General features: G+C 44.9%; 1 protein-coding gene and 1 long non-coding RNA gene across 10 annotated transcripts in view; both read left to right on the top strand.

The window, feature by feature from the left end:
• The window catches only part of TBC1D1 (TBC1 domain family member 1), a 216,874-nt gene that overhangs the window by 171,084 nt on the left and 22,286 nt on the right, over nucleotides 1-23,504 (top strand). For all 9 annotated transcript variants that reach the window (XM_082464150.1, XM_082464149.1, XM_082464151.1 and 6 more), the window contains 3 exons: nucleotides 8,736-8,921; nucleotides 15,213-15,374; nucleotides 19,606-19,764. In XM_082464150.1, coding sequence (XP_082320276.1) covers nucleotides 8,736-8,921; nucleotides 15,213-15,374; nucleotides 19,606-19,764 — 507 coding nt within the window. The remainder of the gene's footprint in view (nucleotides 1-8,735; nucleotides 8,922-15,212; nucleotides 15,375-19,605; nucleotides 19,765-23,504) is intronic.
• On the top strand, nucleotides 515-8,573 carry LOC309662008. Its single transcript, XR_014264419.1, has 2 exons — nucleotides 515-3,461; nucleotides 3,821-8,573. It is a non-coding gene; the product is annotated as an uncharacterized lncRNA (long non-coding RNA).

Below are 23,504 nucleotides of genomic sequence, written 5' to 3'. Positions count from 1 at the left end.
CAGGGGTCTTCATTGTGGCACGTGGGATCTTTAGTTGCGGCATGTAGACTCTTGGTTGCAGCATGCGTGCGGGATCTAGTTCCCCCACCAGGGATCGAACCCGGGCCCCCTGCATTGGGAGCGTGGAGTCTTACCCACTGGACCACCAGGGAAGTCCCTCTCAAAGGGTAATTTTATCCAGTGCACTAAATAAAACTTCATGTGTCTACAGCCTTTTCTTGATTGTTTTCAAGCTTATGTAGGCCTTGACTTTCCCAGGCCCTACCTCCCCCCACGGGGGTGCTTCTTGCCTGTGCTCCCAGCTCAGCTCCGGAGGGAGGGAGGAAGCCGGGGGCGCTGTCGGCTGGCCCCCCGGCTCCCCAGGAGCGCCCGCTGTGCGCCTTCCCTTCAGTCATCTTCTCCGTGCCTCTGTCTGGCTCTCCCCCCGCCCCCCATCCCGCCCTGCGCCTTCCTGCTTCCCCTCGAGCTGTGAGCTGTTGTCACAGCTCCTTGCCAGGCTGAGTCCAAAACGCATCTTAATAGAGCCTTGGAAACTCACCCCAGATGGCTGATTTGGGAGGGCATAGGGATAAAGATCTGCAGGGCTCTTGCTGCTGTTTTTAGTTTCTGCATTTCTTGTCTGTTTTCTTAAAAAAAATAACTTGTGTGCCTGCCTCCCCATTACATCCCCTCACCACCACCACCCCGCTGCACCCCGTCTCAGGCAGAGTTTGGCTCGCTCTTCTGTCTTCAGAGCTTACCCCCCAACCCTAGCACTTTTTCACATTGTTTCATAATAGCCCTTCATTTGTCGGATCTGCCAAGCTCTCCATTCCCTGCTGGCTGGGATATCTTTCCAAAGCTAAAGAATGCATAAATGAAATAAATTTTCTTTTGAAAACTGTAAAAACCCCAAATCTTCCATGATTCCCACTAATTAATACCTAAAGTAACCAGGCAGTCAATGCTGTCTGTAATCTGGGCCTGACCATATTCTTCTCTTCTGTTTGCACGTGCACCATCTGGTCATTAGCAGAATGGGTCCGTCGTGCATGATAACTGATATTCGCCTGCATGCCTTGTGATGCAGCTCCCTGTACCAGACGTGGCGCCCGTCATTTCCACCTGTCTGAATTTTACTTGTCCTTAAAGAACAGCTACCAGTTCCTAAAACCTGATGCCGATAAGAAGAAGGATAGCTGACATTTTATCGAATGCTTGCTATGTGCCAGGCTTATCTTTTTTTCCACATGTTTGCCTAATTAATGCTCACACTAATCCTCTGAGAGGCGCTAGAATGCAGATTTTGCAGATGAGGATACAGGTATAAGGTGTTCAAACCACCTGTTTGAGGTTAAGTAGCTAGATGAGTGGCGGAGCAGGGATTTGATCGCAGGTATCTGGCTCCAGGGCCTATGCCCTTGACCTGATACACAGGAGAAATTCATTTTCTTTGCTGAACTTCTAGAATATTTTCTTTGTATTTCTCAGCAGTTGTGTACTTCTCCCAATCACCCTGTTTGAAATTTGAGGGACTGTGACATATTCATATCTGGATTTCTAGCAGCAGGTGAAAAAACTTAAAAATATTTCTTTTAAAAAAAGAATGTTATTATTTAAAAGTTCTGTTTTCCTATAGCTAGACCATCATATAATGCAACTGTAGAAAAATAGCAAGGTTCTTGTTTTTGGGTTATTTTCCATAAAACATCCAAAGTAGTCAGAGTAGAGTGTAGAGAGATCTCGGGTAAATGAATCTGTTTGTTCGTGACTTTTCCATGTGCCTCTGCTGTTTCCCAGGCACGGGATACGGCAGGGACTGCAGAAATCTCTGCTCTCCTGGCATCTGTGTTCCATTGTAGTATAGGTAAAGTTTGCACTTTGTAAACAGTTTGACAGCATTCGTTAGAGGACTGCCTGTTTCTTTCTTAAATCGACACATTCATTTTACTTTGTTTTTTTAAGAAATTTTCTTCAGCTGTTGGTAACAACAGATGCTGCAGATGTTAATCCCTGCTGTTGTTCACTTTTCTCCAGAGATTTAATGTTCAGTTTTAATTCTTGTTTCCAAGGTCTATTCATGTCGTTCAAACAGAAGTTTGAGAATAACTGGAATTTTAAACATTTTCTTTTTCTTTTGGCATGGGAGACCAGGATTTTTCAGGAGGGATGGCGAGAGTTATAAACTGCTCTGTTGTGGGATAACAGAAAAAAGCGGAATATTGGAGAATAAGGGTCTGTCTTTTCATTTTCTTCCTGGGGTTCCTCTTTCTTACGGGGCAGCTGATGCGTGATTTAATGTCATGTCTTTAAAGGGAGGAGAACTGCAGTTCAACCTTGGTATCAGTGTCTTGTGAAAGCATAGGAAAGGAGCCCTGTATTCCAGACTTTGCAGAGCCGGAGGCTGGACAGATGTGAGGCCGTGTGCATGTTCCTTTTCCTCCTGCCCTATCACGCCAACAGTGTGATGTCACGCTCTTCCCTACACACGTGTGTGCAGAGAGGACACAGCAGCACAGAGCAGTCGGAGAACAGTTCGGCATCTACGATATTGACACACCAGCAGAGATCATATTTATGACTCTATTGAGAATGTCACAGCAGTGATTTAGACGCAGGCAGTTGTCTCTTAGGGCCCCTGAATTATGGCTGGTTTTAAAATTCTTAGAACCCACTGAAGGCCATTGTTTCTGAGAGTCTACATAGTTTAAGCCTTCTACATCCTGTCATTACAGGAGATGTCAGAATAGTAAAAGCCAATCCCAGGCTGACCTGTTCCTGCAACCCTGTGGTTTTGTGGCTTTGCAGACTTTATAAAGCTGTCTGTCGGTGCCTGTGGTCCCCGCAGTTGGGGCAGTTGGCGGTGAATGTCATCTCTCACATCTTGCCCCGAGGGACTGGAACCCAAAAGGTGTACGCATTTACAGAGGTTTACAGAGAGGGGTGGGGCAGCCCCCTGTTCAGTCTCAGGTGCACTGAGGCGCGCTCTTCCACCTGAGCCTCTAGCCGGCTGCCTCTCAGCAAGAATAGAAGTCAAGGAGAGAAGCCAGATCCCCACTGTTGTTCTGGAGAATATTAGAAACAGCAAAGCCTTTCTTAGACCACTGAGCACATCACATCCTGGGTACATATAAGAGACTCAACAAATACTAGTGTAAATGGCTTAGGAATGATCCAAGTTAAAACAGTGAACATATTTATTATTAGAACAAGGTTCTCAGTCAACAGCTGTCCAACATTTTCACGTTGGTATCCTCCCCCTGCCGCTCCATTCAACCCCCTGTGTACATGAGTACACATCTCATAAGACTGCACCCCAAACACGTAGGCACACGCACGTGTGAAAGAGGACTGATCACAAAGCTATAGCCTTGTCCCAAATCTGGGTCTTTTGGCATTGATAAGATTAGCCAGGCCACATTTAGAATAAACAGATATTTATCTATCGCCCTTTTGTAAATTACTGACTACTTTGTAACTAGGCTACTCTTTTTATTTATTTATTTATTTATTTATTTATTTATTTATTTATTTATTTATTTATTTATTTATTTATTTATTTATTTATTTATTTATGGCTGTGTTTGGTCTTCGTTTCTGTGCGAGGGCTTTCTCTAGTTGTGGCAGGCGGGGGCCACTCTTCATCGCGGTGCGCGGGCCTCTCACTATCGCGGCCTCTCTTGTTGCGGAGCACAGGCTCCAGACGCGCAGGCTCAGTAATTGTGGCTCACGGGCCTAGTTGCTCCGCGGCATGTGGGATCTTCCCAGACCAGGGCTCAAACCCGTGTCCCTTGCATTGGCAGGCAGATTCTCAACCACTGCGCCACCAGGGAAGCCCTAGGCTACTCTTAATATGAACAAAAGATAGTATATTTTCTTAAATTGTTAATTATAGACTATAACATCTGTAATTGTTACCACATAAAATAAACTTGGGCAAAGGGGATATATTTTACCCCTTCCCAGGGTTTAGGAGAGAGTAAGTGATGGGTATTTTATTCTGATTCAGGTTCTCACTGGGGATGATTTTGTTCCCCCTTCTCCCCAGGGGACATTTAGCAATGTCTGGGCATTTTTGATGGTCGCTGCTGGCATGGGCGGATATTATTGTCATCTAGTAGGTAGTGCCCAGGGGTGCTGATAAACATGCTACAATGCACAGAACAGTCCCCCATGACAAAGAATTAGCCAGCCCAAAGTGTCAGTAGTGCTGGGATAGAGAAACCCTGCTGTAAGTTGTTAGGTTTATTTGCTGACCTTTACAGTGGATTAGCCTTTATTTAGTGAATTCAGAGGTGAAATTAACACCAGTGCACCTAACCCATCCTTGTATTCTGCAAGGGGCCTTGGTACCCTGACCAAGATTGGGATGAGCTCTGACCATGTGTGAAGGCCCGAATTCAGGCAGCTGACAGCAGCATTTGGACTGGGTTCTAGCAGTCACAGCGAAAGAAAACGAAGAGCTGTCATGATAATAAGTACCTAAGGTTACGTGAGGGAGTGAAGAGTAAAAATGTGATGCGGAGCCCGCCGTTCGGAGTATGTTTTGAGACCAGCAATGGTGGCATCACCTGGGAACTTATTGGAAATTCAGACTCTCAGGCTCCCCTCAGACCGAGTCAAAAATCTGCATTTCAGCACGATACCCACGTGATGTTTGTGCATCTGGAAGTTAGAGGCACTGGGTAAGCATTTTTTACTTTGGAGGAAAACATACCTTGGTTCAAATTGAGGGTCTGGCTCTTAGCAGAGGTGTGACCTTGGCCGTGTTACAAAACCTCACTGCACCTTAGTTATTTCGGCTGTAGAAAGGGGATAACATCACCTCTCTCGTGAGGTGGTTGTGACGGTCAGACAGGCTTATCTGTGCCGAGGACCCATCACACGGTAAGAGCTCAACGAACTGAGCCGTGATCAGTAATAAGAAAAAGAAGGCGAAAGTAGAGAACCCTAGGGAGGCAGTTTACGTCCTAAGCCTCGCAGGCGTCATCACCAAACAATGCTTGGACTCCTTGCAGATCTAATTTCTCTGAATAGGAAAACAGCAAAACCTGGAGCTTCATAAGCTTCTATAGACTGTGGTTCTTGTCATCAGCTTAGTTGGCAGAGAGTGAGTAGATCCGGGGACCAAACAGCCAGAACTCCTAGACGTGTTCCATCAGCCCAGCCTGAGGCACAGCTGCTCTGTTTATTGCTCCGCAGTTTGAAAGTTAACATGGTAGGAATTTTCAAGACACTCGGGAGGAGAAAGGCTGAGGCAGACAGGAAAGGTGCAGTTTGAGGAAGGAGACTAGGAGAGATGAGCCCTCGTCTTACTGGCAGGGTTTAAGAATGGGAAGGAGTCTCCAGATTAAGTCCACCCGATGCTCTGTTGACGGGACGGTCCCTGCGTTCTTTCCGTTATACACGTGAAGGTCCGTTGAAATGCTTCTCTAACCACCACTCCTGCGCCTGCCACATTGGCCCCGACAGCTCACAAGAATCACTTTTTGGGAACAAGAATCTTTTACGAACCAGAGGGAGTGTAAATACTTCCAGTATGAGATAAAGCAGAACTTGAATCATAACTGCAGGGTCCAGCAGAGTTTCAACAGCCAAGATGGTAAAAGAAGAAAACAAAACAAAAACAAAATAAAGGGAAAGGGCTCAAGTAGAAGACTTCAAGCTGCAGAGTAAGATTAAATAAGAATACTGACTAAAGTTCCTTTTGAAAAAGGGATTAATTTAGACTATATTGTGTTCAATAGTGAGTAATCCTGAGTATACAGGTTGTGAGGGGTGATTTGTCTTCTGAGTGTTTTGCAAGAGAACATTTTTCAATCTTTGATTTAAATCAGAACAGGTTTGCATTTTCTTTAGTTTTTTGATTATAAAAATGTTTATTATCACACATTTAGAAAATACAGGAAATACAAAGAAGAACTTCAAGCACACCAAACCCAGTACCTACCTATCTCTTCTTTTATTCAACAATTATTTATCAAGCATCTGCTGGGTGCCAGGGACTGCTTGGTGTTGGACAGACCCCCGTCGACAAGGTGGCAAGGTTCTAGCCTTCTCAGAGCTTACAATGTTGAGTGACTAAATTTTGATGCGTTTCCTTCCAGTATTTTTTTCTGTGCCCTTAATGAATATGTGTTAGCAAACAATAAGAGCTAATGTTCACTGTATTACTGTGTGTTGGACCCTGTTTTGGGTGGGTTGTATGGTATGTATTAACTCAATCCCTATAACACCACTATGAGGGAGGTGCTGTTATTCCCACTTAACAGATTGGGAAATTGAGGCACAAAGAGGTTAAGCAACTTGCTAAAGATCACAAAATCCATAAATGCAGAGTCTCGATTAAAAACCAGGCAGCCAGGCTCCAGAGCCTGACCTATTAATCACGGAACTGTACTGCCTCTCATAATACTTATAAAATTGAGATCATACAATATAGACAATTTTAGTTCTTGCTTTTATATTGACCATTACACGTGAGCATCCTCCTGTAACGAGCATAAACGGTCTGTTTCTTACCTCCAAAAGAAGTAGAATTTTAATTCATTTGTTTAACAGGGTCATAATGAAATAAACATAAATAAAAATGTGATGATAAGCATTTAAATGCTTACAGAGATTATAAGGCATTCTTAATGTCTTATCATTTGTTTAAAAATCCTGTACTTTCAAGAGGAGTTAAGATGGACAAGTTACATTAGGAAATTAAACACTTTGTAGCTTGTACTTGATTTCATAGCAGGAAAACAAACCCAGCTTTAGATAAAGAGCAATGGTGATGACTGTTCTATAGATTAGCCATAACATGGAATTGTGTTGGAGCTGTTGAATGGAAGAGGTAGTGTATTGTCTTACAGGGGAGTTGTGAGACTCAGGTTGCCTGCGCGGGGCTTTTCACGGCATGTGTTAAGAATGCACTGTGTCAGATGAGGTCCACTTGTATGGGAACTTCTCTAGTTTCATAGTGAACTAGTGGGGTGGTCTCTGTGCGTGTCCGTAAGGTATTAGTGAGATACAACAACACTGTACCAGCAGCAGAGTGTCTGCAGTTGGGAAAGGCACAAATTCCTGAACTGTAAAGAGATTTCAACTAAGAAATAGAAATTTGAAAATTGATGGCATAGGAGACATTTGAATAGTAGGCATATCTAAATTGGAGGGGTATCTACAGAAAGCATGAACTTATTCATTGTCTCACCCTGGGCAAATTACTTGGCTTCTCTGAACCGTAGTTTTCTCTTCAGGCTAATACTTGCCTTCTGGAGTTGGCATCAGGATGAAATGAGTCTGTCCATATAAAACACCTGGCGTGGTGCCCAGCACTTGGTAGAGGATTTATTAATGGTCACTGTTACTCTTGGCTGTTAAGTAAGTTTTAATCTTTTTAAAAAACACCTAGCCTTATATACAACACAGTGGTTAATAATGTACATAAAAGCCAGACTGCTTGGGTTCCAACCCTGGCTTTACGATTTTCCAGCTTTGTGGCATTGGGCAAGGCACGTAAACTCCTGTGCTTTAGTTTGCTTCTCTTTAAAACTGAATAGTTACCGTACCTACATGTTAGGGTGGTTGAGTGTTAAATAAACGATTATATATAAAACCCTCAGAACATTCTGGTATAAAGTACTGTATGAATGTTTGCTGTTGTTATCAATAATACACTCATTAACTCAGAAGAAGATAAAGTATTATACCTTACAAAGTGGATATCTTTGAACATTTCCTCAGCTGATGCGACTTTTGCTTACTATTTGATGTATAATTTGTTTGATGTTCGTGGCTCAGGTGTAGTTTTTTCAATGCATATTAAAACTTGATTTTTAAATTTGGTGATATCATTGTGTAATATCTGAATGAGCAGAATTTTCTGATCAGGCACTATGTTTAAATATAAATTTTTATTGAAAAATGACCATTCTGGATGTGGTATATATGTGTACAATGGAATACTCTTCAGTCATAAAAAAGAATGAATTTTTGCCATTTGCAGCAACACGGATGGACTTGGAGGGCATTATGCTAAGTGAAATAAGTCAGACAGAGAAAGACAAATACTGTATGATCTCACTTATATAGAATCCAGAAAATACAACAAACAAGTGAATATAACAAAAATGAAGCAGACACACAGATAGAGAACAAACTAGTGGTTATCAGCGGGGAGGGGGAATGAGGGGGAAGAGGAATAAGGGCTACAAACTATTATGTATAAAATAAGCTACAAGGATATATTATACAACACAGGGAATATAGCCGATATTTTATATTAACTATAAATGGAGTATAAGCTTTAAAAATTGTGAATCACACAGATTAGAAAACAAACTTATGGTTACCAAGGTGGGGAGGAAGAGTGGGATGAATTGGGAGATTGGGATTGACATATATACACTAATATGTATAAAATAGATAACTAATGAGAACCTACTGTACAGCACAGGGAACTCTACTCAGTGCTCTGTGGTGACCTAAATGGGAAGGAAATCTAAAAAAGAGGGGATATATATATGTATAACTGATTCACTTTGCTGTAGAGCAGAAACTAACACAACACTGTAAAGCAATTATACTCCAATAAAAAATAATTTTTAAAAAATTATAAAAATTGTGAATCACTATATTATACACCTGTAACTTATATAATATTGTACAGCAACAGTACTTCACTTACAAAAAGAAAACAAAATAAAGAGGAAGAAAAGGAAAAAAAAGAAAAATGACCATTCTGAAATGTCCTTTTTCCTCCCCAGATTATTCAGAGCTAGGAGAGCTTCCCCCACGATCTCCTCTAGAACCAGTTTGTGAGGATGGACCCTTTGGCCCTGTCCCAGAGGAAAGGAAAAGGACATCTCGTGAACTTCGAGAGCTGTGGCAAAAGGCCATTCTACAACAGATACTGCTTCTCAGGATGGAGAAGGAAAATCAGAAGCTGCAAGGTTGGTTTGCCATTTTTTATATTTAACAGGCCTGATGATGATTTAATTTGTCCTGACTCTAAAGTGAAGCATATCAGACATAAGCGTGTTACTCTTTTAAAAAAAAAAAAAAGAAAAAGGCAAGATACTCTAACATACATACATACACACATGCATATTAAATACCTGTTACTTTTCCAAAGCAAAGTTAGTACTTTTCACTTTCTGGAGATTTAATGATAATCTCGCCAATTATATTAAATTAAATCTTCTGAGAGACATCCTTCAAATGTAAGCTTTAACTCTCTGAAAAGTGTTTTTGTTTTCCTCTTTCTTTCTCTCCCCCTGCTTTGTCCTCAACCGTAGTCTTTGCCTGGTACTAGGTATGAACTGATCCTACCTAAATCATTAAAGTTCATAACCTCACTCTATGTGCGTTTTTAGTGAGTGGCAGGTAACCTGAAAAATAGAGAACTAGACTTCATGTTAGCTGAGCTCTACCTGTACTGATATCAAGGTTTTATAAGGACAGACTCATTTAATCCTGGTGACAACTCTAGAAGGCAGGTATAGCCTGAAGAGGAAACTAATGCTCAGAGAAGTCCAGGGTTATGTTAGTGTCAAAATAAGCCATGAACTTTGAAAGTTTAGATTCTGTTCATTTCCTGTTTGCATAGTCATTTGAACCAATAAATATTATTTGCAAATAACTAAGGAGCTGAGTTTCACGTACCCTGGGTGGTATACTGCAAAGAGCACGGGTCTTGGAGTGCAGAGAGCTGCCTGGATATAAAATAAGGAGGATTTTGGTTGGGAAATCTGGACATACTCTTTAAAAGGGAGGCTATATAAGTAGTACTTGCTGGCCCTGTGCAGAACAATTGTGGAATTAACTTCCTCCTTGATTGCAGATCTTCATCTTTGATTGTGATGTTTGTATAGAGCTGAAAGTTAAGACACCAAATCTGGTGAATAAGGTTCATTGTCCATATACGTATGTCATCTTTGACCAAAAACAAGAGTCAAGTACAAAGTAATAAGACCTTTTGATAAGAGAGTAGTTGAGCACTTGGAATTGTCTACTTATGGGTGTAGTGGGCTCTCCAGTGCCCAGTATTGAAGCTGAGAGAGACAGCTTATCCCATGAGGCTGCTATGGAAAGGGATGCCATGGTGAGGGGAGTTTAGAGCAGTGAATGCTAAGTTTTCTTCCAAGTCTATTTTTCTACCATTTTCTTGTATGTTCTTGAAGGTAATTCTAAAAGCAGATGTCTAGAAGAGATTTAATAGTGATGGCATCGCTGAGTGTTCTATCGACTAAATGACAGCTTTGGAGCACAGCGCTTATAATCATGTGTATGTTGGTGGGGATTTTTGTTGAAAAGTAAAAAGGCACTTATATTCATCATGTAGGTCATAAACCTTAATGCTTTTCCTGGCCAGTCTTCTTGCAGATGGCAGCTACAGAAAATCAGGGCGTAGTTCTAAAATGGGAAGGATGCTGGCTGGCTTCTTGAGACTGTTGGGAGGAATCGTGACTGTAACTGATGAGACAAGATCAGATTGCCACAGTGGCAAAGCTTTTGTAAAGCCGTGTAAATGGTGACCAGGCAGACTAGAATGGGCAGGGAAGGGTTTCCTAAGGTACCTGGAACACCTTGCCCTTGTTCACTAGCCCTTGCCAGCATCCTCATTTGCTGCTTCCTTGTTTCATCCAGCAGGGTTCTGTCCTGTGTGGTCTCTTATTTTTACTGTTTGAATTTATTCCTCTCCTTAGTTCTGTAAAGTCCAACATATGCTTATCTTGGTGGTGAAAGCATAATAAACTTGCTAAATATCATTTAGGAAGCATTGCGTCAGTGCGTACAGTACCTGTATTGCTGAGAAAAATAATCAACAATAAGAGCCTGATCATGAATGGCCTAAAAACATTTAGTTAGTTTTGTTGGGGTGGCATGGGAGGCACAGAATCATTAAATACAGAAGCAAGATTTGATAAGAACCAACCAGGAGTGCCCTAGAGAGGCAGTCATTTTATCGCTTTTTTTTTTTTTTTTTTTTTCAGTTACTTTTAAAGGAAGGTTAAATTGCAGCTGGAAGTGGCTCTTGCAGTTGATCAGGAATTCAGGCTGAATTGCGTGCTTTTTGGGAAAGAAATGAGAGGAGCATATAGGAGGAGGTTCTTACTATGGATAAGCCTTTTTCCTGGCATTTGAATATATGGATCAAATATTTATTACTATTCCGGGAGCACTGCGTTCAAGAAAGAATCAAACCACGTCATCTAAATCTGCTTCACTTCATTGTAGACCATTGGAAGCTGAATTGTGATTTCCTCAAAAGTTAAACAGCTAATTTTCAGTGGTGTTGGGACTGAAATGCATGGCCTCTCTCCCGGGCCCTCAGTCCTCTGCAGCACCCTCTGCAAGGCCATTTCCCCCGTTATAAATGATGATGGAGCAGCCTGATGCAGGACAGCAGGGTGACTCACCTCAACCATGGGTTTTGGTCAGCACTATATTGCTTATTGGACTGAGTCATATAATTTAATGTTGCAGATACTACATCGGCATAATGATAACACAGTGAATTTTGAATTTTAATTGATTATCATTGAAGATATTTTTAAAAGATATTTTCCTAGTTAAACAAATACTACATGTTGGTTATAAAAAAAAAAATTAGATATTGAGTGCAGTTTTTCTAAAATCTCTACAAGTTTGGGCGTCATTTAATTACTGAGACTCCCAGCCTCTTAGCCTTCCTTCCCTTTCTAAGTTTTCAAGAGATGGTGGCAGCTGGAAGAGCATTTTGTCCGTGAAGGCAGTTGCTAATAGAGCAGAACTGGGGCAGGCAGCCACAGCACGCCCTGTGCGGTGACATAATCAGACCTGAACGTTATTAGTCTGCAGTCCAGGTTGTAGCTCACATCCACGTTAAATGGCGATTAGATGACTCTTCTGCAAAATTACATTTTGATCTCATTTAGTCCTGGTTTCTCCTAGCCCCAGAAACTCTTAAACATGGATTTGCAGACACTTATTTAATAAAAAAAAGTTTGGTCTTGTATCTCAAGTTCTTGCCTTAGAGCCTTGATGTTTGTTGTGGGGTTGTACCATCTGCCTTGCTTGATAAGGCATTTTGGAGGCCACTGGTTTTATTTATTTATTTATTTATTTTTAAAATTTTATTTATTTATTTATTTATTTATGGCTGTGTTGGGTCTTCGTTTCTGTGCGAGGGCTTTCTCTAGTTGCGGCGAGCGGGGGCCACTCTTCATCGCGGTGCGCGGGCCTCTCACTATCGCGGCCTCTCTTGTTGCGGAGCACAGGCTCCAGACGCGCAGGCTCAGTAGTTGTGGCTCACGGGCCTAGTTGCTCCGCGGCATGTGGGATCTTCCCAGACCAGGGCTCGAACCCGTGTCCCCTGCATTGGCAGGCAGATTCTCAACCACTGCGCCACCAGGGAAGCCCAAGGCCACTGGTTTTAGGGAGCAGTGTTGTCAGGATACTGAAACGGCAGGCTGTTGCTTGGGCCAACAGCAAAATACATAGCTTAATAAGCCTTTTCAGCTGCATTTTCTGGCCAGATATTTCTGTTCTGTTGACTTCAGAGTAGGTTCCTCTTGTTGCTTTCTGGGCTCTTTAGTATCCGGACGTGCTCACAGCAGAACTCACTGCCAGAGAAATGTACATTTGGCCCCAAGAGCCTTGCACTGCTTGCAGTCGCTGTTCGGCAGGGCTGGCCCTGAACCTTATGTGCTCAGCTTACAGCTCAGCTCTCATGGCGTCTACTATGTGTAGATGAGAAGCTGAGAGAAATTGAGGGTTGACACTTTTAAAAAATTTGAACTCCGCACACACACAGGGAATTATTTAGCAGGACCTTGAAAATGTGTTCTTCAAAGTAAGAAGGAAAAGAATATAAACAGAAGATGAAAAATCACAGAAGATGAGAAGGAGGCAGCAGTAGGCCTAGAGTCTCCTGGCCACCCACCAGCTAGTAAATCACCTTGGGCAAGTCCCTTGCTCACTTTGAACTTCAGTTTTTGTGTCCATGAAGTGGGAGGCTGGATGAGGGATCTCTGCAGCCCTTTTCAGCGCCATCTTTTGACACGTTTGTACTCTTAAAGGCGGTAACTGGGTCAGTTAAGTACAGAAAGCATGCATAAGATGACTAAGATCTTACTGTCAGGTTAGCATTAGCCAGATTCTTTGAGTTATTATCATTCGCTCAATTTCTAATGGGGAAAAAGAAAATATTTCATGTTATATCAGCACTTGGTTTGTAAAGCAACATTATTTCGATTTTTTTGCTTTTATATTTTTGGTAATTTGTGGAGCGCTTGCTAATTAGCAGACATCTTGTAGATGGTTAGTATATTTCATCTCACTTAATCCTCACAGGAGCAACTCAATGAAATAGCTGTAATTCCTATTTAAAAAATAATCCAGGGTGCAAAAATCCTGCACCCAGCACATCCTACTTCTGCGGCCCTGGACAAAGTAATGGACCTGTTCAGCCTCAGTCTCCTCCAGAATAAAAGTTGAGGCGGGGGAGTGTGTATTTGTGGGATGGGGGGAGAGCAGATTGTGCGAGGTGTGCACTGACTTAGTGTCTCTGGGACTAAGAACAACTCTTCGCCAATAAACTTAACAACTTAGATGAAATGGACAAACTTATTGGAAGGTACAATTTATCAAAAATGAAATAAGAAGAAAAAGAAGTCTGAATGGCCCTATATCTGTTAAAGAGAAAAAATTTGTATTGAGACCCTTTCACACAAAGAAAAGTCTAGGTCCAGATAGCTCCACTGGATTCTATCAAACATTTAAGGCCCCTAATTGATACCTGCCTAGTCTCAGAAAATGTGTAAGTAATCACAGCAAGTTCTGCAGTGTGGTGGAGAAAGGCAACGGGCCCAGGCCCACTCTGCCTCCTGCTTGGGCCTTGGGGGAGGGGCTCAGTCTTCTCATCCAGAGAAACCTGCCTCACAGTGTCCTGAAGATTAGAAAAATGCTACAGATGAACCTATTTGCAGGGCAGGACTAGAGACGCAGACTTAGAAAACGGACACGTGGACACCGGGGTTGGGGGTGGGGAGGGAGTTGGGAAGAATTGGGAGATTAGGATCGACATATATACACTACCATGCGTAAAATAGCTAGTGGGAACCTGCTGTATAACACAGGGAGCTCAGCTCGGTGCTCTGTGATGACCTAGGTGGGCGGGATGGGGGGTGAGGTGGGAGGGAGGTCTAAGAGGGAGGGTATATATGTATACAGGTAGCTGATTCACTTCGTTGTACGGCAGAAACTAACACAACATTGTAAAGCGACTATACCCCAATAAAAAAGAAAAGAAAGAAAGGAAAAGAGCAAAAAAAAGATTAAATGTTACTAAATATAAACTACTTAAGACATACAGTAAGTATTTATTATTATCATAAAGAAGACAAGTTTATCAGCTCTGTGGAAGCCTGTATGTTGGCTTATGCTTAGCTATGTATCCTACCTGCTTTCCCAATAAACTCACAGTCTAGATCGGAGATATGCTGTGGAGTGGATATGGGGGCTGACAATGTTACCACCTTGTCTGAATAGGATTTAGTGCGTTTTCGGTGGGAGTGAGGTTGTCAGTTTTAATCCTTCCTAGATCCCCTGCCCCTGCCCCCCCACCCCCCACCCTCCACCCCCCACCCCCAGTTTGGTAATTTAGGTATAATTCTTCTTAATGCAGCTGTAAGCTGAATAAGGTTGGTAGGAAATAATAGCTATCTTCATATATCTGAGGAGATGCCACATGAAAAGGGTAGATTTATTCTGTTCAGCCCCAGGCAGCAGAGATGTGACGAAGGGTAGAAGCTACTTAAAGGAGGTTTGGCTCTAAATAAGAAGGAACTATCCTCGGAGAGCCTCTCCTAGTTTAGATGAAGTTTTGTTGAGAGCTCATCGTGCCAGGCGCTGGGAATTCTAACACGTAGTTCCCTGCCCTTGAGATGTCTCTGGTTAATAGGGCAGCTGTGGAAATGGATAGAATTGGATCGGTGTGGGGTGTATTTTAGCAGTAGAGCCAGCAGAATCCATTGGGGGTGAAGGACTAAGAGGAATCAAGGATGCCTCCTAGGTGTTTAGCTTCTTCCAAGATAAGGGAGCTGTGGTGGGGCAGGAGCCGTGTCTTTACCTTGGACCTGTTCAGCTGGCTTGTAGCTGCTTGACGTCTCAGCAGTGGTGACGAGCTGGCAGCCGTGCTGTGAAATAGGAGACGCGGGGCCATGGCGTTCACTAACGTGCTCTTAAATTGTCTGTCCTAGCCTCTGAGAATGATTTGCTGAACAAGCGCCTAAAGCTCGATTATGAAGAAATCACTCCTTGTCTTAAAGAAGTAACTACAGTGTGGGAAAAGATGCTTACCACTCCAGGAAGATCAAAAATTAAGTTTGACATGGAAAAAATGCACTCGGCTGTTGGGCAAGGTAAGCTTAACTGGGAATCAGTCCAGCCGGCCTCACCCCTCACTGATGACTGGGGAGAAGTATGGAATAAAAAAAAAATTTTTAAGTCCAATTTCAGTGGCCATCTCTCTTCTATTTATCATGTCTTTACCTAATCTGTTTCCAGATGTCTTAGTTCATTGATGTGAGTTTCATTACCTTTCATGATTCCTCTTAATTAAATTAACTAAGGAAACAGGAAGAAGACAAAAGAACACCTAAGGGCTTAGTTGCCTACAAACTGGGTAATGATGGGATGATACGCTGAGTGAAAGAGTAAACTGACAGTGAATCGTGTGCCTTCTGTCTGGGTGTCCGGCCCGGACTTCAGGCAGGTAGGCTCGGGTTTGGATTCCAGCTCTCCAGTTACTTTGCAGCCCTTGAAATAAAAGATGCTGTGTGGGTAAGAAGGCCTCTCCTCTTAATGAGACCCCTAAGTGACGGAAATAAAGAGATTTATAAACATCCCAAGTTAAAGTTCGATCAAGGTGGCAGGATTTTAGGGTGTCAACTTGGGAGAAGGAGGAATAATTCTAGGGAATTTTAAATAATTCAAAGTTTACTTTGGCTTTAAACGATTTCTCTGAAGGTGTCAAGGTGCAGAACTTGATAATCTGGAGCGTACTTTTCTAGGAGTGGGATTGCAAAGAGGCTACCTGAGCAGTTGGCAGTTTGGGCCAGAAGCAAACTCTGCTCACCTTTGACCCAGCACTGCCACGTATAGAAACCCGTTCTAGAAATTAATCAGTCAAAAATGTACTGCAGTGGGAAGAGTGCGGATTGTGGCAGTGTTTAATGGCCAAAGAACAAAGCAGAACCCGAAAAACCCCAACCGCGTGACCACACCCATGTCATATTCCTTGAAAATAATGCAGTAGATTTATATTGACTGCAGTAAAACGTGTCTGAGGTCAGTCGTTAAATGAGAAAGGACAGCGTGGCCTCATGTACAGCTGTGTATCTCCATACGTGTATATGTAGAAAGACATCCTTGATGTGTTTGCAGATACCTGAGTTGTAGACAGGATGGCCATACCTCCGGGTTACCCGGCATAGCCCTGCTTCACAAGCTGTCCAGTCATTAATAGCCTTCCTCCCCTTCGCTTTCAAAAGCTTCCCGCTTTGGGTGGTGAATTATATGTTCCCTCTAGTTATGAATGGTTTTTCACTTTCTTCTTTATACCTTCTGTATCTTCAGAAGGTTTGTTTGTTTTTCTCATGTTTAAATAGTGAGCATATAGCGAGTAAAAATTTTAAAGTATTTACATCTGGGGGGAGGGTGGCTTCCTGCCTGCAGGCCCAATCCACTGCCAGGTTTCTTTCTGGGGTTAGGATTGGAGGCAAAACTGAGCGTGCGGAAGGCTGTTCCAGGTCATTCTTAGCAAACACATTGGCACCGATTTGCATGACCCTTTGTTTTTAAATCGTAAAATCTAAGCTTTCTCTTAAACACCAGAATATGTGGTACTGTCCAGGGACGGCCAGTATTTTTTTCCTCCCAAAAATAAAGGTTTGATAAGATAATGGGAATGATTTAGTAATAAGGGGAAATTGGTCATCTCATAACTTGGGAAATTTCCCAGTTTGACAAAAATATTTTGTGAAAAGCCCCACTATTAATCACTTAACATGCTGACTGTTTTTCAGCCCACGTTTGTTTCTGATACGGTGTGAAGTATGAGGTGTGTATGTGTCTGTACATCGCCCCACCCCTCCAGATGCATCTCTGAGCAGGAAGAGTAGGGAGAAAAGAGACAGAACAGTATGGAAAGGCAGATATCAGGGTGGATTAGTTTCCTGTTGCTGCCATAACAAATGATAACAAAATTGGTGGCTAAAACAACAGAAAGTTTTCTTAGTTCTGGAGGCCAGAAGTCTGAAGTCAGGGTGTGCACAGGGTCGCCCTCGGCCCCTCCCAGCTTCTGGTGGCTGTCGGCACTCCTTGACCGCGGCTGCGGCACTTCAGTCTCTGCCTCTGTCTCTGTGGGCACATCGCCTCCTCTTCTTGTCTTCTCCTGTGTGTGACTCTTTTCTAAAGACATTGTCATTCTGGGTTATGGCCTCATTTCAAGGTCTTTACCTAACTTAATTATCTCTGCAAAGCCCGTTTTCCCAAATAAGGTAACAGTCACAGCTTCAGGCGATCAGGACGTTGACATACCTTTTTGGAGGTCACCACTCAACCCACCACACAGGGTCATCCAGTTGACTCCGAGTTAAACATTCAGAGAAGGTGTAGGATGTGGTCACAGTTAAGTGTGGCCCTGTGTTTCTCCCATAGTGTAAAACCAAATTACTGACTATACTGTAAGTATTTCCAAGAGATGGCTGAGTGATGCTTTCTAAACAGCTCCTGTGAATCTGTAATAAATGAAATTGACTTTCTGGTTCAAATCCACAAATGATGATTTTATTATTAATTGCCAGGTAGGAACATAAGATATTTTCCCCAGTGCCCATCTGAGTAGCAGCTTGTGTGACAGTGAGAACTTTGAGAGAAAATGGCAGTCACTTTCCCTGGGTTGCCAGCAACTAGCTGGGGCACCTCTCCTCAGCAAGGGGCCTCTGTTTCCCCATCTGCACCACGTGGAGTCGCATTTCCCTCCGCAGGTTGTGGGGATGATGTAACGTGTTTAGAGTGGTGCCGGCGCCGGGTCACCTCGCGGGGAGCGTTACCTGCTGCTCTTTCCCGGAGTAGGGTCTGCTCTCAGAGACGGCCGGGGGACACTGGCAAACGACCTTCCTGGGTGGGCTCTCCGAGTGGCAGGGAAGGGTACAAAGCGCTCACGTTTTTTTTTCTGGATGGAAAGGAAGATTAATCCCTGATTACGAGGCCCCTTTTCTCTGAAGAGCACTCCTCAGAGGTGAGGAGGGTTTGGTGTCTTATCCGGCCGTTTTCTTTGTCCCCCCATTTCCACGTTCGGGCCTTGAAACAGCGGAATCATGAACCCAAGAATTTTGATCCAAAACAGTCACTTTTTCTAATGATGTTTGACCTGAGTAACATCATTGACTTTAAGAGGACTTTTCTTAGTTTTAGACAACATTTTAAAATTACTTTGAGTATTTAAGTTAATCATGTCTGAAACATTAGGTAGAGGCTCTTAGATCATTTTTCTTGTTTGTAGGTTCATGTTGAATGCCCACCAGGGCATGTTCATGCAGACCATCCCCTGGGCAGCCTCTTGGCCCCTTCCTCCAGCTCACGCTTGCAGAAAGATGTCCAATCAGTATTCCAGAATCTCAGCTTTGATTTGGCTACTCCTTCCCCAGCTCAAAAACATTCAGTGGTTCCCTTCAGCTACCAAATAAAGTGCAGGTTTCCTGCCCTCAGTTTTGCCTCTAGTAAAGCCCTTCCAGCCTGACTGCCACCTGCTCCCTCCTGCACGTGCCGTGTGCCCAGGGAGGTCTGCGGAAACGCTCTTGGTTCCCTTCCTCTGACTTGGCTTCTCTCTTCTTTCTCCCACTCTTGAGTCTTGGCACAAGTGAAGGAGTCCAGGAAACCTTGATCTCCTTTGTCCAAACTCACCTCTTTGCATCTATCCCTTCTCTGAGTTCACTTTGTTTTCTTAAACTTTAAAAAAAATTTTTTTAGTTATTTATTTTTTATTTTTGGCTGCGTCAGGTCTTAGTTGTGGCACGCGGGATCTTCGTTGGGATCTTTGTTGCGGCATGTGAGATCCTCTGCTGCAGCACACGGGCTCTGTAGTTGCGGCACGTGGGCCTAGTTGCCCCACGGCCTGTGGGATCTTAGTTCCCCGACCAGGAATCGAACCCACGTCCCCTGCATTGGAAGGTGGATTCTTAACCACTGGGCCACCAAGGAAGTTCCTGAGATCACATTTTGCTGTGTCATTTTACATGCTTGCAGTTATTTCCCAAGGACGTTATTAATTGGCACCAGTTATAGGGGTTCATGTCATTCATCAGTTTATCGCAGAGTCTAGCACAGTCTGCACATAGCACGTAGATATGTACTACGAAAGGTGGGAGGGGGTCAGGGAGGTGAGGGAAGAATGGCGGGGAGTGTGGAGGAAGGAAGGAAGGGAGCAAATACGACAGAATTCTGGTTGCTTTATTTCCATTCCTATGCAGTTAATTCACAGTGGAACTAGAAGTTGGATCAGTGGAATGAAGCACAACTCGTTTTTATTGTTAAGTTGAATTCTGTACATGAAGCCCCTCTCTCTCTTTTCCACCCCCGCTTTTGAAGGTGTGCCGCGACATCACCGGGGCGAAATCTGGAAATTCCTAGCAGAGCAATACCACCTAAAACACCCGTTTCCCAGTAAACAGCAGCCAAAGGACACGCCATACAAAGAGCTCTTAAAGCAGCTCACCTCCCAGCAGCACGCCATTCTCATCGACCTCGGTAAGCCTGCAGTCGATTGGACATGAAAATGGAAGTTTCACTCACTTGAAAAATCTGAAGAGACTGTCCGAGTTATTTAGTGCTCTGCCTTGAGGTTTAGCAATCAGAATTTGCCGCTGAGACTTTCAATTAACAAAGCCCTGGAGTCATCACAAATGTCTTCTCAGGTCTATAAAAAAACCTCCGTCTGCGCCGGGTGGCTTGTTACCTCTGCTCAGCATGGGGGCTTGGCTGGCGTGGGGCTCCAGTTCTGAGCACGGTTCAGTTCAGTAACTCAGATATTGATGGGAGGTTTTGCAGTCAACCCAAGGAACATCCTGGAAATGCAGGTGTCAGAGCTGAGGCTGCGTTTAATTACAGGAGCCACTCCCTAGTCTTTACGGTTTACAAACAGGGTTTATTAGAAAAATTGTAGAAAGCAGTCTGTGAGTGCACCCTGGGTGATTTTATTCTGGGAACAGGGAGGCGCCTCGTCTCTCGAGCAGTTTTAAAAACGCTAAGGTGGAAACGGTGTCTTGGGTACGTTTGCAGTTGCCACAGTGGAGAAGTTGTGGAGGCAGGCTGTAGCCATGGTGACAGAAGGCCTTCTGTCTTGTCAGCGGCCCCAGGTGGGGACATCCTTTCCTGCCTGCTCCGCCCCCAGCGGCCTCCATCTCTGGCTCTGCTGGCAGCAGGGCTCCTGGGCAACCCCGTGGGCTCCCAGCCCTGCCGCTTCTAGGGCACGTGGTCCTGCTTCCAGAACATCCACCCTGGCTGCCGCTGCCCCGGGGCTCCCCAGTCCGTGTCCTGGGCCCACCGGGTTCCTGCAGCCGGGAGGGGGCAGCACAGTTCCCAGCCGTGTGAGGCGCGAGCCGGGTCAGGCAGCACTGAGGCTTTTCTGTCCAGCCACACGGCACTTCGTCAGGGTAGATTTCATAAATGTCCCTCTCCTCTTCAGGTCTAAGTTGAAATGTCATCCCTGAGAAGCTGTCCCTGATGTAGCCTCTTCTCCCACCTTCAGGCTGGGTTAGGTGCCTCTGCTAGGCCTTGTCCCACGCTCTACACTCCGCTCAGCGTACTTATCACATTTATCATTATGACAATTATCATTAGTATTTAAAGCTAGTACTTAACTTTACCTTGGACCGAATGTTGGGTGAAGTTACTTGAACTCCTTTCTTTAGTCCTCACAGCACGATCAGGGAGATGTTGTTCTATCCTTGTTTGGAGCTGAGAATATTGAAATGCAGAGAGGTTAAGTCACTTGTCCAAAGTAACATGGCTGGTGTGCCACTGAACAGTGTGACTCTAGGCCTGTGCTTTTAACCCCCCCCCCCCCACCACACTGTCCTTAGTTATGTGGCGGTGCCTTTTTATTGCCTTTCTCCCCAGTAGGATGCAGCCCTCCCTCTGTGGGCTGGACTGGGGCCATTTGCCATTGCACCCTAGCTCCTAGGACAGAACCTGTCACATAGTAGGTGCTCACTAAATCTCTTGACGTTGACTGTGAGGCACTGCACTAGCATCCCAATCTCACGTGACCCTCACAGCAGCCGTGGAAAATTGGCCCTGTATCCTCTTTAAGAAATGAGAAAAGTCTCTGAAGCGCAGCGAGATCAGGTGTTGACCGTGGTCACACAGCTGAGTGCCAGGACCTAAACCCCCTCCGGCTCTGTGCTGCAGTAGGCCCCTCCATCCCTGAGGCCCTCTGCCCAGGAGCCCCAGGCCTTCCTAGGAGACGGCTGGCTGGGTGCAGGGTGATGCTGACAGGCCGTGATTGCGCCTTGGGGACAGTGAAAATGTGAGGCCTGGGGCTGGAGCCCATTTGGCCCGCTGACCCTAAGGAAGCAGTTTTGTGAATTGGCAGTAGCTGTGTTTGCTCATGTGGTGAGTAACAGAAAAAGTGACATCATGTTCCTATCATGTGAAATGAAGAAAAAAATAAATTTCGGGTAGGAGGTTGAAAGGGAGGAAGGAGCACACATGGTCTCTGCCCCCGACCGGGGATGGGAGGAGGAGGAGGGGACGACGTTTCCTCCTAACTCCTCTCTTCTCTCAGTTTTCTTTCAGTAAATATTCCTCATTGTTCCACGCGCAGGACTGGGCCTCTGCCTCCCGTAGCTCAGATGCAGTTACTCTTCTGCAGAGGGAGGAAAAGGCCAGGTCAGCACGACGGCCTCGGCGGGGCTGTCCCCCGGGGACCTGTGTTTGCGCGGCCACCTTCAGGCACCTCCCTGCCCAGGGGCCCGCGGCTGCCACTCCTCTAGTTGGCCCGGGGTCTGCAAGAGCCGAGATTCGGCCTTTCCTCCTTCCCAGGCAGGGCCAGGCTGCACTCACGTCCTGTCTGTCCCTGCCCATCTCCCGCCCTCACCCTCTGCAACCCCGAAGGCCAGCTGCAGCCCCACGCCACACCCAGACTGCGCCAGCCTTGTCTCTCCACCTCACTTCTTTCCCAGTCACGGCCCCCAGTTCGGATGCCTTCTCAGTGCCTTCCCAAGGTCCCAAAGAAGCTCTGTTTCCAACAGTGCGTTTCCCAGGTGACATCTGTGCGTCTCTCCAGGCTTCCTCCAGGGCCAGCCTTCCCTCCTCCCTTGAACTGGGAGAGCCGAGTATTGACCCAGGTCCAGTGGTGGACCAGGTGCCCTCCCTGCCAGGCTCTGGCTCTGCTGGGTTCACGGAGGCCTCGCCTAGAAGTTCCTCCAGACTTTTCCCGTTGCTTCCCCCTCACCTCTCACCAAGGTGGTATTTGCCAAGTCAGTTGTTTTGTCTGCACTTTTTTATTTAGTCTACAGTGTGACTCACTCAAGGCCCAACAGAGGTGTGTAGGGCAGAGCAAAAACAAATCATGTTTCAGTTTTTCGTAAAAAAGTGACATCCATATCCTGGCCAGAAGAACAGAATGCTTATTGGTTGGATGTATTTTGGGTTTGCAAGGATTTTTGTTTTCCTGGCTTTTGCTTTACTTTCTGAAATTAGCTGTTAATCTAATCAGGTTTGCAATATTTTTTCCTCCAAGGAGTGAGAATAATAGACTTTGTAGTTGGGCAGTGTTTTACAGTTTGTGAACCATATTCTCTAGCTTTGTTGGATTTCAGCTTTACACAGCCCTGTATGAACTTGGACACATTATTTCCACTTCGGAGGTGATGTGGTTTGCCCAAGTTACAGGCTACTACTCAGTGGCAGAAAGTTCTAGAACCTTGCTCTTCTTAGTCTCTGTATATCATGTCCCCTCTAGGACACTGTATGGCTTCTGTCTGTCTTGGCTTTGTCCACTGCAGACCAACACAGCCTTCCCCTCCTCTGGTTAGGTGGAGAAATGCTGTCAGAGTTGGCCCCATTGAGCCAGGAGGAAACAGTGTACCAGATGACACTTAGCAAGTCATGCTGGGGCCTTAGTTCCAGAACCTGCCCCACCCTCTAGGTGTGGTTCCAGCACATCCATTTGTGCTGCCCTCAGGTAATTGTAACTTTTCCCTTCTCCGGCTCTCCCTCCTGGGTGGACAACCTGTATTGCCCAGTATCCTGCCTTCTGGCTGTGCCTCCCATCTAGTCGTGGCCACACGAAAGGCCAGGGGGACACTGAGCAGCGAGCTGGAGACCCCCTTCAGGCTCCAGGTCACCCTCCGCCCTGTCAGCTGCTGCCCTCCTGGGTATCCCGTTGTCAGTGCCTCCCCTGGGACGCTGTCCGGCCTCTCCCACGGTAGGCAGGTTGGCCAGGACACTGGAACAGGTCCAGAAATGGAGGGACACCATTGAAT

Source organism: Balaenoptera physalus (assembly GCF_965194825.1).
Source record: "Balaenoptera physalus genome assembly, chromosome: 5".
Lineage (NCBI taxonomy): Eukaryota > Metazoa > Chordata > Mammalia > Artiodactyla > Balaenopteridae > Balaenoptera > Balaenoptera physalus.
The sequence above is the reverse complement of the archived record's forward strand: the minus strand, read 5'-3'. Positions and strand labels throughout refer to the sequence as shown.